This window comes from Ursus arctos, unplaced genomic scaffold, assembly GCF_023065955.2.
Source record: "Ursus arctos isolate Adak ecotype North America unplaced genomic scaffold, UrsArc2.0 scaffold_37, whole genome shotgun sequence".
Taxonomy (NCBI): domain Eukaryota; kingdom Metazoa; phylum Chordata; class Mammalia; order Carnivora; family Ursidae; genus Ursus; species Ursus arctos.
Window position 1 is genome coordinate 6713493 of NW_026623053.1, and position 15773 is coordinate 6729265.

The window sequence follows — 15773 nt, forward strand, 5'->3', positions numbered from 1 at the left end:
AAAGAGACAAGATACTACTTTCTAAAAAGATTTTATTTATTTATTGGAGAGAGAGCACAAGCAGGGGGAGCAGCAGGTAGAGGGAGAGGGAGAAGCAGGCTTCCACTGAGCAGGGACCCTGATGGGGGCTCGATCCCAGGACGCTGGGATCATGACTTGAGCCAAAGGCAGACGCTTAATCGATTGAGCCACTGAGGTGCCCTGCGACAAGGTAATATCAAAAAAATTCCAGCAGAATTGATAAAAACCAATTTGAACTTCCAAAGATTAAAAATATAATGATTGAAATTTAAAAATTCCCACAAGTGAGTTTAAACGGCAGGGAATAGATTTAGTATTGGTTAGGAGACGATTAACTAGATTTGAAGACATTACCCAGAATGCAGCACAGACAGAAAAAAAGGTAGAAAATATGAAAGAGGGGGTAAGATATAAGGAAGATAACGTGAGAGATTAGAACTCTTCCTCTTCTTTTTTTTTTAAAGGGAAATTTTTTAAAAAAGATTTTATTTATTTGACAGCTAGAGAGAGAGAGAGGGAGAACACAAGCAAGGGGAGCAGTGGTCAGAGGAGAGGGAGAAGCAGGCTCCCCAGTGAGCAGAGAGCCCAACACAGGGCTCAATCGCAAGACCCCCCTCCCTCCCCAGGAGGCATGGTCCTTGCCTTGATCCCAGTGTTCTGGAGTGTCCCCCGGGAGAGTGAGGAACACTCGGCTTGTCTTCTGGCCAGCAGCATGGAATGTACAGGGCTTGGTAAATCTCCCCTTACACTCATCTCTTGGTTATCTGCCATAGTCATTATTGCCCGAGCACCTCGCTGCAGTCTAGCACTGTTAGTTATATACCGCTGTTAACAGATTATCTCAAAACTTAGTGGCTTGAGGGGTGCCTGGTTCGCTGCGTTGGTAGAGTGTGTGACTCTTGATCTCGGGCTAGTAAGTTTGAGTCCCATGTTGGGTGGAGAGATGACTTAAAAAAATAAAATCTTAAAAAAATACTTAGTGGTTTGAAACAACAATAATAATACTTGTTATCTCATAAGGTTTCTGTGGGTTAGAAATCTAGGAGCAGCTTAGCTAGGTGGTTCTGGCTCAGGGTCTCTCAAGAGGTTATGGCCAAGATAATGGGCAGGGCTGCAATCATCTGAAGACACGGAGGATCCTTTCCCAAGGTGGCTCCCTCACTCGGCCCTTGGCAGGAGGCCTTCGTTTCTTGTTGGTTGTTGATAGAAAACCTCAATTTCTTGGGGCGCCTGGGTGGCACAGCGGTTAAGCGTCTGCCTTCAGCTCAGGGCGTGATCCCGGCGTTATGGGATCGAGCCCCATATCAGGCTCTTCCACTGTGAGCCTGCTTCTTCCTCTCCCACTGCCCCTGCTTGTGTTCCCTCTCTCACTGGCTGTCTCTATCTCTGTTGAATGAATAAATAAATAAAATCTTAAAAAAAAAAAAAGAAAACCTCAATTTCTTGCCACCTGGGTGTCTCCATGGTGCTGTGTGAGCGTCCTTATGACATGGCGGCTGGCTTCCCTGGAGCCAGTGATCTAAGAGGGTAAGATTGAAGCTTCAATGCCCTTAATGACCCCCCTAGACTTGGAAGTTCTGTACAGCTGCGTTGACCATGATCTGTTTGTTAGAAGTGAGTCACCATGTCCAAGGGGAGGGGAACTTGGCTCCAACTTTTGAAGGGAGAGGTGTCGAAGAATTTGTGGATGTATTTTATTTTATTTCATTATTATTATTTTTAAAGATTTTATTTTATTTATTTGACAGAGATAGAGACAGCCAGCGAGAGAGGGAACACAAGCAGGGGGAGTGGGAGAGGCAGAAGCAGGCTTCCAGCAGTGGAGCCTGATGTGGGGCTCGATCCCATAACGCCGGGATCACGCCCTGAGCCGAAGGCAGACACTTAATGACTGAGCCACCCAGGCGCCCCTGTGGATGTATTTTAGAAGCACCACAAGCTCTGTGCTCTCATTAGGGCTTCTCTGAGAAGTTTGCAGTCTCCAGGCTATGCTTGGGGATTGTGGCACGATCCTGCTGCTTTCGGGTATGCCTTCTACCTCTCTGGGTCCGGTATCTCTCTCTGCCCCTCTAGCTGAGTTCCTTCTCAGAGAAGCCAGGCAGCATTTATAATCTAGTTTTGACCTTGCCAAATCTCTTTGAGCTCCTTCCCAACACCCAGTAAAACTGGGTAACTGCTCTGATGTCATATCCTGTTTCTTTTCTATTTTTTTTTAAAGATTTTATTTATTTGTTTGACAGAGATAGAGACAGCCAGTGAGAGAGGGAACACAAGCAGGGGGAGTGGGAGAGGAAGAAGCAGGCTCATAGTGGAGGAGCCTGATGTGGGGCTCGATCCCACAACGCCGGGATCACGCCCTGAGCCGAAGGCAGACGCTTAACCGCTGTGCCACCCAGGCGCCCCATCTATTCTTTGATTTACAGAACAAATTCTTTGCTCAATCTTCCAAGATCTGATTTGTTGGAACACGTAAAAATTTTTTCTGTCAACAAAACTTTGCCCTTGCAAGTGAATCTTCTACTTTCCAGGCTATTCCAGGCTCTTCTCTATTGTAATTTGGCTTTATTTTCAGGAAGATTTATCCCTTTTATGGCAAGGATGGCTTCTTGGCTTCTAATCCCAGCAAAAATCTCAGGATTGGGGGTGCCTGGGTGGCTCAGTCAGTTAAGCACCTGCCTTTGGCTCAGGTCATGATCCCAGGTCCTGGGGTCGAAGAGGAAACGTTGAGTCTGTTTCTTCCTCTCCTCTCCACTCTTGCTCTCTGTCGCTATCTCTCAAATAAATAAATAAATAAATAAATAAATAAATAAATAAAGTCTTTAGAAAAACATCTCAGAATTGACTCTTATTGGACTGATTTGATTTGTGTGTCCATCTCTGAACCAACCAATGTGGTCAAGTCTGGAATGTTCTGACTGGCTAGGCCTGGGACATGTGTCTACAGCTGGACCAGGTTGGAGGGGAGCCCCTACTCACTGTTCTCCAGTGTGCAACCCCAGCCAGGTCACTGAGGTATCAAGGGACTCCTCCCCTCTTCAACCACACCCTAGTTATTGACAACCCCTTCTTTTTCTCCGGCTTTGTCTTTTCTTACAGTGAGCTGGGGACTGGGCAGAGGGAGAGGAGGTTCTGCTAAATCAGATGCCTTTAGACCATGGATTCAGGAGGGTGGAGTTTCATCAATATCCTCATGGAGGTGAGGCAGGATTTCCTTCCAGAGCTTTGTGCCCTGCGTGGGAGGGGATAGACATAGGGACAGTGCTAGCTCCCAGCAACCACTTCTCTTCTCCTGGAGGCTGATGCGGAACAGGTCCTGTCTGAGTGTCCTCAAACTCCCCTCAAACCCCATAAAGTCTTTCTTTTTCTGGGTCCTGGGGATGAGTGGGTTGACGTCTCCTTCCTTCTTAGCCTCTCCTTTTACAACCGAACTAGTTAAATTAAACCCTTTGCAGCTCTCACAGTCCATCTGACACTTCAGCAGTTAAAACATTCAAATCTGAGCCAGACAAGAAGACATGAGAAATTTCTGTCTACATCTGGGTGTTGGTGCAAATGCAGCTGGTTTGCCCTTCAGAAGACAAGGGTCTCTTCTGAGTCTGTAGCAATCACAAGGACTTCATTCATTGAAATGGGACTGTTTCCCCCACAGCTGCTTCCTGAAACAGCAAAAGGAGCTGAGCATGGTCCCTCTGGGTGGTGAGGCCATCACCACAGGGCACGATGGGAAGCCAAGACTTGGGGGGGTATCCTGGCTTCTCCCCTCAGTTTGGGCACAGGATGGGGTGTTTGCTGGTGACAGGCACCTCTACCCTTCCCCTCTGCCACCCCTAACTATGTGGATGTCCCCTGCTTCATTTCGTTTGGGCAGATTTTTGCAACTTCTCTCAGGCTCTGGGATGTTACTTGCTAAATGCAATTCGCACCATCATTTCACATAGTTTCTTATTTAAATATGGTAGAACAAACCAACCAACCATCCAACCAAAATCTTGATACTGTAGACACAGCAGATTAAGGATCCTGGAAACCCCTTCCTCCCTTTAAAGGTAGTCTCCTCTGGGGCGCCTGGGTGGCTCAGTCAGTTAAGTGTCTGCCTTTGGCTCAGGTCATGATCCTGGGGTCTGGGATTGAGCCCCGCATGAAGCTCCCTGTTCCGAGGGGAGACTGCTTCTCCCTCTCTCTCTGCCTCCCCCTCCCCCTGCTTGTGCTTTCTCTCTCTGTCAAATAAAAAAAAATTTCTTTAAATATAGTCTCCTCTGACTCCAGACTTTGTGGTGAAAAAAGCAGTGTTCCCGGAGGCTCACCCTCTGTGGAAGTGCCAACTTTTCTCCTGGGGCTCCATCGTCTCTTCTCTTCTCTGCCCTCCATGCAAAGTTCTAGATGCTGTCTTCTCCAGTCAGACCTCTGTCCAGACCTCTGTTCCCAGTGGAGGAGCTGATACCTTCTCCCCTCCAGCATCAGCTCCAGCTCTGTCTGTTCTTGGTCTGGACCTGCTGTGAAGACCAAGGGCCCCTGACATCTCTCTGAGTCTGATTTCCAGAGCAGTGAGTGAGAAATGAAATGACCTAAGGATTGTGCTGGAGTGTGTGTGTGTGTGTGTGTGTGTGTGTGAGAGAGAGAGAGAGAGAGACAGAGACAGAGACAGAGAGACAGAGACAGAGACAGACACATCCACAGAAATCAGCCTTTCGTCAGGCTGAAGGGAAATGTTCAGCAGGAACAACAGCTCTTCTTACACCACCAGAGGCCTCACTAGCCCAGAAATGCCATTTCTTATCCTGTCAAAGGGAGGGCCACCGTCTGCAGACTGTTGTCAGTGGTCTGGCTCTGGGCTGTAAAACGGCCATCAGGGGCTTTTCCTGGGTTCATTTCCCCCATGGCCAGCAGTGGAGCAGACAGAGGCGAGAAAGCCACACCACATCAGGGGAGAGAGTGGTCGTCCTATTTCATTGCTGGGTCACAGATTACTAAACACGACATTTGCAACTCTTAGTGGAGTGTGAAGAACTTGCGAAGGTTCGTCTGGTCAGTGGGACTTCGTGGGAAGATGATGTATGGGACGGAATTCCAGAGAAGAAGAAGGAGGTGGAGAGGAAGCTGCGGGTGAAGTGGCCCCGTATGTGAGGAAGACAGGAATACTCCTACAGTGGAAGCTTACGCAATGTCTACGGGAGGAACTCACCTTCTCCTGTGAGTCTCAGAATCACAGTCATGGACAATAACGTGTTTGCTGATTTGATGACATAGCGGACTCTTGTGATTGCTTTAGAAGAAAGATCATTGCCAGATGAGTATCAGTTATGTATTCATTGGCCTGCTGCTACTATTCGGCACCTGTCTGGGGAGCTCTCGAGTGAGGGGGTGAGGTGTCGAGAAGCTAAAGCATGCTTTTATTATTCCAGATTGAATGGATAGAAGGATGAAGCACGAATCTAAAGCAGCAGAGCTCTCTCCACCGTGGATCACCCGACCAGTCTGAAGAGGAAATAGAGAGGTTAGAGCAGCTGTTACTTTGACGGGAACTGGGTCACTTGACGGAGGGGTAGAATAGGCCTCGTTCGGGCGGAACGCATTAGACTTGATGTTTTTACCTTGGGTTTGGAACTGGGCTGCAGGACAGACCAGGCCAGGTGTGAGCTGCACTTGCTTAGTAATAGTGTTTATGCCCAATTAAATCCAGCATCCTTGGGGAAGAAGGGAGATCACAGATAAAGTAGGAAAATTAGTTAATGAAAAATTGAAAGGTAAAATAGTAAAAGACAACAGCCCTGTAAATTAGGAAAGGAAATGTCTGGATTAATGTTTCCATGCATTAAAAAAAATACCCTCATGGGTGATTAACCAGCATAGTCTAAGAGCCTGCTACAGGTAAAAATACGTCTTTAAAAAATATGGTCAGGGGCGCCTGGCTGGTGCAGTTGGTTGGGCACCTGACTCTTGGTTTCAGCTCTGGTTGTGAGTGATCTCAGGGTCGTGGGATCGAGCCCCACATGGGCTCTGTGCTCAGCATGGAGTCTGCTTGAGATGCTCTCCCTCTCCCTCTGCCCCTCCCCCTCGTGTTCTCTCTCTCTCTAAAATAAATAAATAAATCTTTAAGAAAAATACGGTCAGATTGTCTGAGCAATAAGGTAACCAAATATCAGCTAGAAATAAGGTAACCAAAACACTGAGCGGGACTGAGAGCAACTTAACAACAACAAGAACAAAATCCAATTGCCGTGTGTAACACGAATATCACTCAGTGAGTTATCACCGAGTGAGCACATCCCTGTAATCACTGCCCCAGTCGGGAACAGAACATTATCAGCTCTCCAGAAGGTCCTCATTCCCCCACCGCATACATGTCTTATCCTAATTCCTGCCTTCTCCATCCTCAGCAAAGGTAACCACTATCTTGACTTTGAACACATACGTTGGTTTTGCTGGTTTCTGAAATGACTAACACGATAGGTCTTCTTTTAAGTCTTGCTTTTTGTCTCCTTTCCAATAATATGCTTGTGAGGTTCATCCATGTTATTGTATGTAACAGCCGTTGTGTTTTATTGTGGGGTGGTATCCCGTGTACTATTACCATATCGCAGTTGTATTTATTCGTTCTGCTGTGAATGGACTTTGGATTGTTCCTAAGTACCCTGTCGTTATGAGTGTTCTTGTTCCTGCTTTGTGATGCAGGTCTTTCTTTTGGGTATATTCCTAGAAGTGGAGTTGATAGGTCAGAGGATGTGCATGTTTTCAGTTTCTCCACTGAAGCTGTCCAAGTGGTTGAATCCGTTTACATGCCCGCCAGCCCCATAGGAACATTCCTGTCGCCGTCCTTGGTGGTACTGATATTATCAGTCCTTGTTTGTAGGCATTCCGGTGAGTGTGTAGTGGTATTGCGTTGTGGTTTTAATTTGTATTTTCCTGATTGCAAATGAGGTTGGTACCTTTCATATGTTTATTGGCCATTTGGATATCTTGTTTTGTCAATTTCCTGTTCAAGTCTCTCGTTTGTGTTTCTATTGGGTGGTCTGATTTTTTTTTAAAGATTTTATTTATTTATTTGACAGAGACAGCCAGCGAGAGAGGGAACACAAGCAGGGGGAGTGGGAGAGGAAGAAGCAGGCTCCTAGCAGAGGAGCCTGATGTGGGGCTTGATCCCAGAATGCTGGGATCACGCCCTGAGCCGAAGGCAGACGCTTAACGACTGCGCCACCCAGGCGCCCCATAGAAATTCTGCATATGTGATACAAGGATTTTCCTCCACTCGATGGCTTGCTTTTTTATTCTCTTAAAGGTGTCTTTTGATAAATAGAGGTTCTTCTTGTCATCCAATATATCAAATCACTTTTCCTTTGAGACAGTAGTTCTTGACTGAAGGTAATTTTCAGATAAAATATAGGACATCTAATTAAATCTGAATATCAGAGAAACAATGAAACCAATTTAATGTAGGTATTTCCCACATAATATTTGGGACACATTCTGTTTTGCTGTTGTTGGTCTGAGATTCAGGTTTAACTGGGTGTTCTGTTTTTTCCCCCTAAATATTGCAACTGTACTGCCAGGGGACATCTGACAATGCCTTGGAGACATTTTTGGTTGTTGTAAGTGGGGTAGTATTGGCAGTGGTACTGGCATCTCACAGAAGCCACGGCTACGGTTAAACACCTTTCAATGCACAGGACAGCCCCCATAACAAAAATGGATCCGGTTCAAAATGTCGGTAATGCAAGGTGGAGATAGTTGCTTTTAAGTTAGTGGTTTTTTCGTGCCTGGAAGAAATCATTCCAAACCCGAAGGTAAAAAGGTGCTCTTTGTCACATTGTCTAGAAGTTTTGTTGTTTTACCCCTCATGTGTGGACCACCTGGAATTGATTTTTATGTATTTGTGAGATGTGGTCAAATTTCATTTTCCCCATGGATATTCACTTGGCCCAGCGGTAAGTACTGAAAGGACTGTCTTTTCCCACTATCCTGCGGTTGTTCCTTGGTCGTAGTCCGTAGATGAATGTGTCTCTTTCTAGAGTCTGTTCTGTTTCATTGCTCTAATTGATTGTCTTTGCCTCCACATCACGTTGTACTAATTACAAGAGATTTAATAAATCTTGATTTCTGGGAATATTTTAGTTTGGGTTTTCCCACAACAGACCCTGATACAAAGATTCAAATGCAAGTAGTTTATTTGTGATGTGACTCCTGGAAGCGTCAACAGAGGAGTGGAGAGGAGAAGTAGAGTAGGGAAGGAAAGAGGGAAAGAAATACAGAGTAGGTTACTGAGCAGATCACCGCTGTGGACACCCGGAGCTTCATGCCACCTGGGGCTTTTGGGAGATGGTGTAAGACATGCCTCAGAGTTGTCTCACCTGCAGAGTGATGACACTGGGTTAATTACGCACTAATCTCTATCTCTTTTGGGGTGAGGCCCCTTTAGGGGCCACTTCTCGTCTGCTGTGTGCACTGGCTGAGTGTGCTCCTGCCCCGGAGAAACTGGTAGGGAAAGAGTTGAGGGTGACCAGAGTAAGAAGCCTTCTGGGGAAGCGCCCTTCAGTGAGCAGTGATGGAGTAGAGACAGTGTCAGGTCGGGTTTCTTCCTGCCCCACATTGAGTTCATTTCACCTTGTCATTGGTTCTTCAACGTAGCGGTCATTTCGATTTATAGAAAAAGTACACACACACACACACACACACACAGAGACACACAGACACACACACACACACACACACACAGACACACACACACACACACATATATATATATATATTGGTATCTATCTATAAGAGATGTTATTATTTTTAAAAAGATTTTATTTATTTATTTTAGAGAGAGAGAAAGAGAGCGAGTGGGAGGAGCAGAGGGAGAGAAAGACAGAGAATCCCAAGCAGATTCTGTGCTGAGCACTGAGCTAGATGCGTGGCTTGACCCATGACTCCGAGATCACTACCTGAGCGGAAACCAAGAGCCTGTGGCTTAACCGACAGGACCATCCAGGCCCTGCATGTAGGACATATTATTTTAAGGAATTGGTTCACACCATCATGGGAGCTGGCAAGTTTGGTATCTGTAGGTCATGCCAGCAGGCTGGAAATTCAGGTCAGAGTTGATGTTGAAGTCTTGAATCTGAATTTCTCAAGGCAGCCGTCTAGAAACAGACAGGTTTTCTTTGTTGCAGTCTTGAGAATTCCTTTGTAGGGAACCTGTCTTTGCTCGTAAGGCCTTCACTTGATGGGATGAAGCCCCCTTGCATTATGGAAGTTTACTTAAAGTCTTCTGATTTAAAAGATTTTTAAAAAAGGTTTTATTTATTCACCTGGGTGGCTCAATCGGTTAAGCGTCTGCCTTTGGCTCAGGTCATGATCTGAGGGTCCTGGGATGGAACCCTGTCATCAGACTCCCTGCTCAGCGGGGAGCCAGCTTCCCCCTCTCCTGCTCCGCCTGCCTGTGCTCTCTCTTTCTGTCAAATAAATAAATAAAACCTTTTTTCTTTTAAAGATTTTATTTATTTATTTGCTCCCCAGGACCATGGGATCATGACCTAAGCTGAAGTCAGATGCTTAACCAACTGAAGCACCCAGCCGTCCCAATAAATAAAATCTTGGGGAAAGAAAAAAGGGTTTATTTATTTATTTTAGAGAGACAGCACGAGCAGGGGGAGGAGCAGAGGGTAAATAGACTCTGCGCTGAGCAGGGAGCCCAAGGCAGGGCTTGATCCCAGGACCGTGAAAGCATGACCTGAGCGGAAACCAAGAGTCAGATGCTTAACCCACTAAGCCACCCAGGCACCTCACAAAGTCTGCTGACTTAAACGATAATCACTTTGTAAGGACAGGCTATAGTCCCTCCGGCAGCAGCTGGTCCTAGGGTCACCACGAGTAGTTGCCTTCCTCCTCGGGCACCTATCTGCCATCTCCCTCCTGTTCCACTCCTTGGCCAGCTCTTCTGTTGGTTTAAATTGTTTACCCACTAGGGTAACCCAGACCTGCATCTCTGAGGTTCCTGGGCATTTTGTTAGGGTAGGGTCGCTACAGCTACACGTTTTAGTTGTCAGTGGGCATAAAAGCCCCAAAGAGTGCCTCCTGCTTCTCCCTGCCCTCGTTATGTGGCAACTCTATCTTTGTGTGTTAATAAGGGTGAGTTTTCCATGCCAGTAGGGGAAGTTCACTGTTGCCTAGGGATTCACTCACGATCAAGACAGGCTTGACATGACAGGTGGCAGCCATCACTTTAGATTTTAGTGGAACCCTTACTATAGCCTCAGTCCTGGTGGAAGCAAGTCCCCCAGTCTATGCCTGGGAACCAGGGCTTTTAATTCAATTGGTGTGATCACAGTCACTTGATGTCCCGAGAGCAGATACTCAGTGTCCGTTAGGGTCCTTCCACAGCCCGCCATTCCTGTCCTGCTGCTACGGCTCGAGTTGGTGGAGGTGGGGCTTCAGCTCTCCCTCTGTGTTCCAGTAACCACTGCTTACCCAGCCCCCTTCATGCCAAAGGGACAGTGGTGGCTTCACACTGTTGCCAGCTCTGGAGTGCATGACCACCCCCTCTTGGTTTCCTGTCCCCTCTGCATACAGATCTTCCATTGAACTTTTCCTAAATTACCCTGGGTGATTGTGCCATCTGACAGACAGACCCTTTGACAATAAAGCCTTAAAGAACACGTGGATGTGACTGTTTCTCAGCCCAGAGGTGGGGCTGGTGATGGAAAACTTGCAGTTGGTCATGCAGCACTTTTCAGAGCCTGCAAGCCCAACACAGATAAGCTCATGTGTGAGATGAAAATCAGAGAAGATTGTCATCAGGAAAACCATCACGAAAACTAACGAAGATCTCAGCTTCCTGGCTACCCTGGCTCAAGAACGCAATCCTTTCCTAATTGATGAGGAAATGAACTCGAAGTAATGCAGCCAGCTCCTCTTTTGGGGAGCCATGGTGTGTCATAGCTTTAGAGCCAAGTCACAGAAACGAAAACACAACATTCCAAATACTTAAACTACCCAGGTAAGTTGAAAGTACTGAAAGGTTGAGTAAGGACAGACGACTTTCATCATTTAATCAAAAACATAGACTCAGTAAGGGTGCCTGGGTGGTTCAGCCGTTAAACATCCGACTCTTGGTTTGGGCTCAGGTCATGATCTCGGGGTCCTGGGACTGAGTCCTATGCTGGCTCTGTGCTCAGTGCAGAGTCCGCTTGAGGCTCTCTCTCTCCCTCTGCCCCTCCCCCGCTCATTTTGTCTCTTTCTCTCAAATAAATAAATCAATCTTAAAAAACAAACAGATACACAAACAACACAAACTCAGTGAATAATGGCCCTAGTCACAAATTGCATAATCCGGGCAGAGATCTGTTAGCTGCTTCTTAATCTCGCGTGGCCTGGTAGAGGGACATTCGGTCAAGGGATATTTACAGTGAGAAGAGGAAAAGTCCAGCGTCTTCCCAGGAAAAACAAATCCTGCATTACATTACACTGAAGTTTTGAATTTTCCCACACTGACTGAATGTTTTTGAAAACAAATTTTTAATGAATTCGAAATATTCAATCATATGAATTTACCATCTAAACTTTGTTCCGTGGCTGGGATTCCAATTTTCCAATTATTAACGATGCTGAGGTGAAAATCTTCATTCATGAATCTTTGTGTAAGACATTATCCCTGATTATGTCTTAAAGACGAATCGCTAGAAAGAGTTCCCCTGGGGCAGGGACTCACTATACCCTCAGAAGCCAGGAGAGCAGGCTCCCGTTATACCCGTCTCCATCCTCCTGCCCTGACTTCTTTCCCCTGGCCAGTTCCTCAACTGGTAAGACCTTGTGTTGGGTAGACTCTAGGCTTTTGACTTCCGACTGGTTTGGGTGCAGCCCTTGTGGCTGGGTGTTGCTCACGCAGACCTTGTGATGCTATCCCTCCTCTTATCTGCTCCAGCTCTCTGTTTTTTTAGCAGGGAGTGAGAGACAATCTTCTTTGCATCTCTGATTGAAGGTCCACAGATGGTAGACCTTCTCTTATCCAGGTGGACTGTGAGGAGAGCCCTATGTGGCACCACCTGCCTTCCCTAGATCGCATATTTAAACCGGTGGTTCTCACTGAGGATGATTCCTGCTCCCCTGCCCCCTTGGGGACCACCTGGCAATGCCCTGAGACACTTCTGGTTGGCATAACTTAGTGGAGATGAGTGCTAATCCTGGCACCTCATGGGGAGAGGTCAGGGATGCTCTAAACATCTGACGTCATTGCTTGTGATTCACACTGTTCTTAGTGATTCTGAATATTACTAGAGATAAATCTGGATTGGTAGGTATAGAGTTGATGATTACGGCAAGGATCTGGTGTAACATCTTGTTTAATTCAGAAATACCGATCCTGCCTCTCCAGGGGTTCCCTCTGTCTTCTTTCTTTCCCTAATTTTTCTTCATTATTTCCTCTCTGTCTCTGTCTCTCTCACACTCACCCGCCCCCATACCCCCACACCTTCCAAAGCTTGTAGGCTGCCTAGGCTGGGGGCCGGTTGCTCTGTGCCAGGAGAAGGGAGTGTCAGAGGGAGGACACATGCTCAAGTCTGGAAGCTGGGTCTTTATTGAGGTTTACTGAGGACTCTGTGACTTGGAGGAGACCACTCAGGTCTGAGGGATGTGGCGGGGCCTCAGCAGAGACCAGAGGCAGCACTGGAGTAAGTGGTACAGAGAGCCTGCTCAGGTCTGGTTCCAGATTTCCCCTTGGGCTGGCCCAGGATCCAGCCAGGCTTAATTCTCCTTCAGGACCTCATTGATCCAGAGCCGGTAGTGGGAGATTCGGGTGAAGACAGCAGGGGGCTTTGCATTCTTCTGTCCATAGGAGACAATGCCCTGGGCCACCCCAGCACACAGAAGAGGGCCCCCTGAATCTCCCTGTGGGGCAGAGGGAGAGAGGGGAGAAAGAGAGAGCACAGAAGGTGAGCAGGGAAGTCATCCACTACTGCCTGTGGGTCCCAGCTCTGAGTCAAGGGAGACCTTGGGTCAGACCCAGCAGCCCTGGCTTCTCATGGGGTTCTACATCTTGGTATGATGCCCCCTTTCCCTTTCCTTCTTGCCACGCCACGTGAGCTGTGCAGCAGCCTGGGGGGGATGGTCAGAGACTGCATGGGGGGTGGGATAGATGTGCAAAGGGCCAATTCCAGTTCCTTCAGCCTATGATCTGAAACCCTGTCACTGGCTGACAGTCTTCCCACCCCATCTCCTTCCATGAGACATTCTCGACCCCAAACAGTGATTTGTGGAAAAGAACCCGCGTTGGAGAATCACCTTAAATGCAGTTTTTCTCTTCCTGGGATTGCCAACACACAGCTGGAGGTTGTGGTCAAAAGCTAAGTAGTGTCTACAGGCCTGGGGATCCATGAGCCTCAGCTTCACTTCTTGCAGAGTGTCAGAGCCTTCTCCGTGCACCTGTCTTCTTCCCCAGCCAGCCACCCGGCACATTCTCCCAGGTGGGACGAAGTTGAACTGGGGTGGAAGGGGGAGTGTCCCCACGGCCAGGGTCAGGTTGGCTTTCTCCTTCAACTGTGAAGGGCATGAGGGGCTGTCAGGGCTAGAAAAGGGTGACGGGGTAGCTGGAGAAAATCAGGGGAGGACAGCGCAAACGGTTTCACATTAGAACTACACCCAGTGGGGTAACTTGGTGGGGTTGGAGTCCGGAGGCAGGTTGGGGAAATTTCAGGGCAATGGGGACCTGAAGGAGAAAACTAAGAGAACAGGAAGTGGAGAAGGGGGAAAAAGAAGCATCACCTTCAGTAGCATGATGTCATGGCGAGTAGTAAGGTCATCGTATTTTGGGTGAGGAAATTGTTTTATGACCTCAAGCTTCTGCCATGTGTCTTCTTTCTTTCGTATGTTATGGGCTCCGAGGGTGACCGTTATGAACCTGTGGTGAGGGAGAAGGAAGGACAAGGAGAAACAGTGATGGTCTACGGTTTCTCCTGGGATGTGTCCACTCTGAGGAAAGGGAACTGGAGTCTATCACAGGGGTTACTGGACTCTACCCACCTCCCTTTTCCTGGGCCACTTGTGGCATTTGGGGAGCTCAAGTTTCACTCAGGGAACGGGGACAATTTCCAGGACCCTTGGGAATTGCTGGGGACTGAGCCGGTCATGGAGGATCCAGGGGGCAGGGTTAGCACTTGCTAATTCGGGGAGCCCTAGATGAGGGCCAGCCCTCTGGAGCCAGAGATACCAAAGGAAGGGGGGAGGTGGTGGAGTCCCTGGTAGACCCTGTTCTCTGCCTCTGCTGGAAAGGATGGGTCAAGTCCCTGAGAACTAAAGGCCAGTGTTCTTGGAAAGGGCAGAGTGGAAGTGGCCTGGAAAACTGGGTGGGTCCCTGAAAGTCACATATCTCATATATTGGGGTCGGGGAGAGGGGAGCTACTTTCAGAGGAAGGACACTTGGATAGGGCCTCCTTTTTCCTTTGTAGGGCTGCCGAGCTCACAGTGATTGAAGATCAGGGCATTCATCAATTATGGGACCAATTTCCTTAAATTCAAGTCTTGCCTCTCCCAGTCCGGGGACCCCTCCTCTGGCTGCCCAAGCATGAGTCCCTGACTGCCACCCTGGCTGTTTATCTCCCTCGGGAGTTAAACAGGACTCTGTTGTGTCACCTTCCTGCACAGTGGGCAGCTGTCAGCACGAAGTTCCGTCTTATCAGGAAACCACCACAAGATACCAGGTGATTCTGGGGAGTGAGGATCTCCAGGTGGGCCATGTAAGGGCGGGAGTGTGGCTTGCACTCTGTGCCCCCGATGATCTCCCCTGGAACAGAGAGCCCCCAGGGCCTGAACACAGAGAATGCATAGGCTGGGCTGAAGTTGGGAAGGGCTTCTCTTGACTCTCATCCTCACCTTGTACTCTGCCCATCGTCCCCCTCAGGAGGCTCTGGTATCTGGTCTTCCCAGCCACAGCCTCCCGTATGAATTCTCATTCCTTCTTCCAGGTGTAACAGCCAATCCGGCCGTAGATGCCGTTCAGGCATTTGTCACCTCTGTTTCCCCCCCACTCCCATACTGCCCGTGCCTTAATGCCCCTCTGTCACCGTGCAGGACAGGCTCTCCAGGTTCCTGGCTTGACCTTCTCCAGAGGTCGTGAGCAGCGTCACAGAATGGCCACATTACAAGGTAAAATGTAGCCCCAAAGCTCAGAGGATGAAGAGAACATAGGACCTTCTACACAGTATCTCCCATTGTAGCATGAGAAGATGCCCCTCTTCCTCCCACATGCGGTGGGCTTTCCCTGGTCAGTGGGGTCCCTTGTCCCTGGGAACTACCATAGGCTGCAGAGATTGGGTGGGCACATTGCAGCTGGAACTTCAGTCTGCAGTCCTGCAGAGAGCTCCTGTGACCTTGCTTAAGAGTCAGCTCTATTCAGACTAAACTTTGTTTTGGGGGCTGATCCTGCCACTTCCAGAGGGAAGGACCCCGACACTCACCAGCTTCAGCTCGGCGGCATAGGAGAAGGAGCAGCAGGGCGAGAGGAGGACGATGCATCTTCTCAGAGACCCTGCCCCGGGGCAGATGCTGCTTCTATTTTCCGGTCTTGGGTTTTATAACCCCAGCAGTGACCGCAGGGCTGGGCTGGTAACCACAGGAACTGCGTGGGCATGGTTTCTTCTCCCATCCTAGGCTGGCAGTCTTTCAGATCAGAAGTTCCCTCCGAGTTACCCTCTGTTTTGCTGGAGGTGAAGCGGAGGCCTGACCTCCAAGTTCTGGCTTCCAGAATGAGACTTCAACCACGGTGCCTTATCTGGGGAGCG

The 15773-nt window shown here is 48.3% G+C and overlaps 1 protein-coding gene across 2 annotated transcripts; it reads right to left on the reverse strand.

Annotated features, from left to right (window-relative positions):
- Positions 1 to 12553: 12553 nt before the first annotated feature.
- On the reverse strand, positions 12554 to 15523 carry LOC113246021 (chymase). 2 transcript variants are annotated; one of them, XM_026486439.4, is made up of 5 exons: positions 15450 to 15522; positions 14626 to 14776; positions 13759 to 13894; positions 13279 to 13533; positions 12554 to 12885 (listed from the first exon to the last, which is right to left on the reverse strand). In XM_026486439.4, exons 1-5 carry the CDS (start codon positions 15505 to 15507, stop codon positions 12742 to 12744), a joined length of 744 nt encoding a protein of 247 aa, XP_026342224.2. In that variant the 5' UTR covers positions 15508 to 15522; the 3' UTR covers positions 12554 to 12741. The 2 variants fall into 2 exon arrangements, with proteins under 2 accessions (XP_026342224.2, XP_057162377.1); XM_057306394.1 differs by lacking the exon at positions 14626 to 14776 and having other exon boundaries at positions 15450 to 15523.
- Between the last annotated feature and the right edge of the window lie 250 nt (positions 15524 to 15773).

Excerpts from the sequence above, each read along its gene's own strand:
- LOC113246021 (XM_026486439.4), bottom strand. The coding sequence starts at position 15,507 with ATGCATCGTCCTCCTCTCGCCCTGCTGCTCCTTCTCCTATGCCGCCGA. Across the intron at positions 14,777-15,449 it reads ATGCCGCCGAGCTGAAGCTG|GGGAGATCATCGGGGGCACA; the intron begins GTGAGTGTCGGG and ends TCTCTGTTCCAG. Across the intron at positions 12,886-13,278 it reads AGAGAAAAACTGCATTTAAG|GGAGATTCAGGGGGCCCTCT; the intron begins GTGATTCTCCAA and ends TCTGCCCCACAG.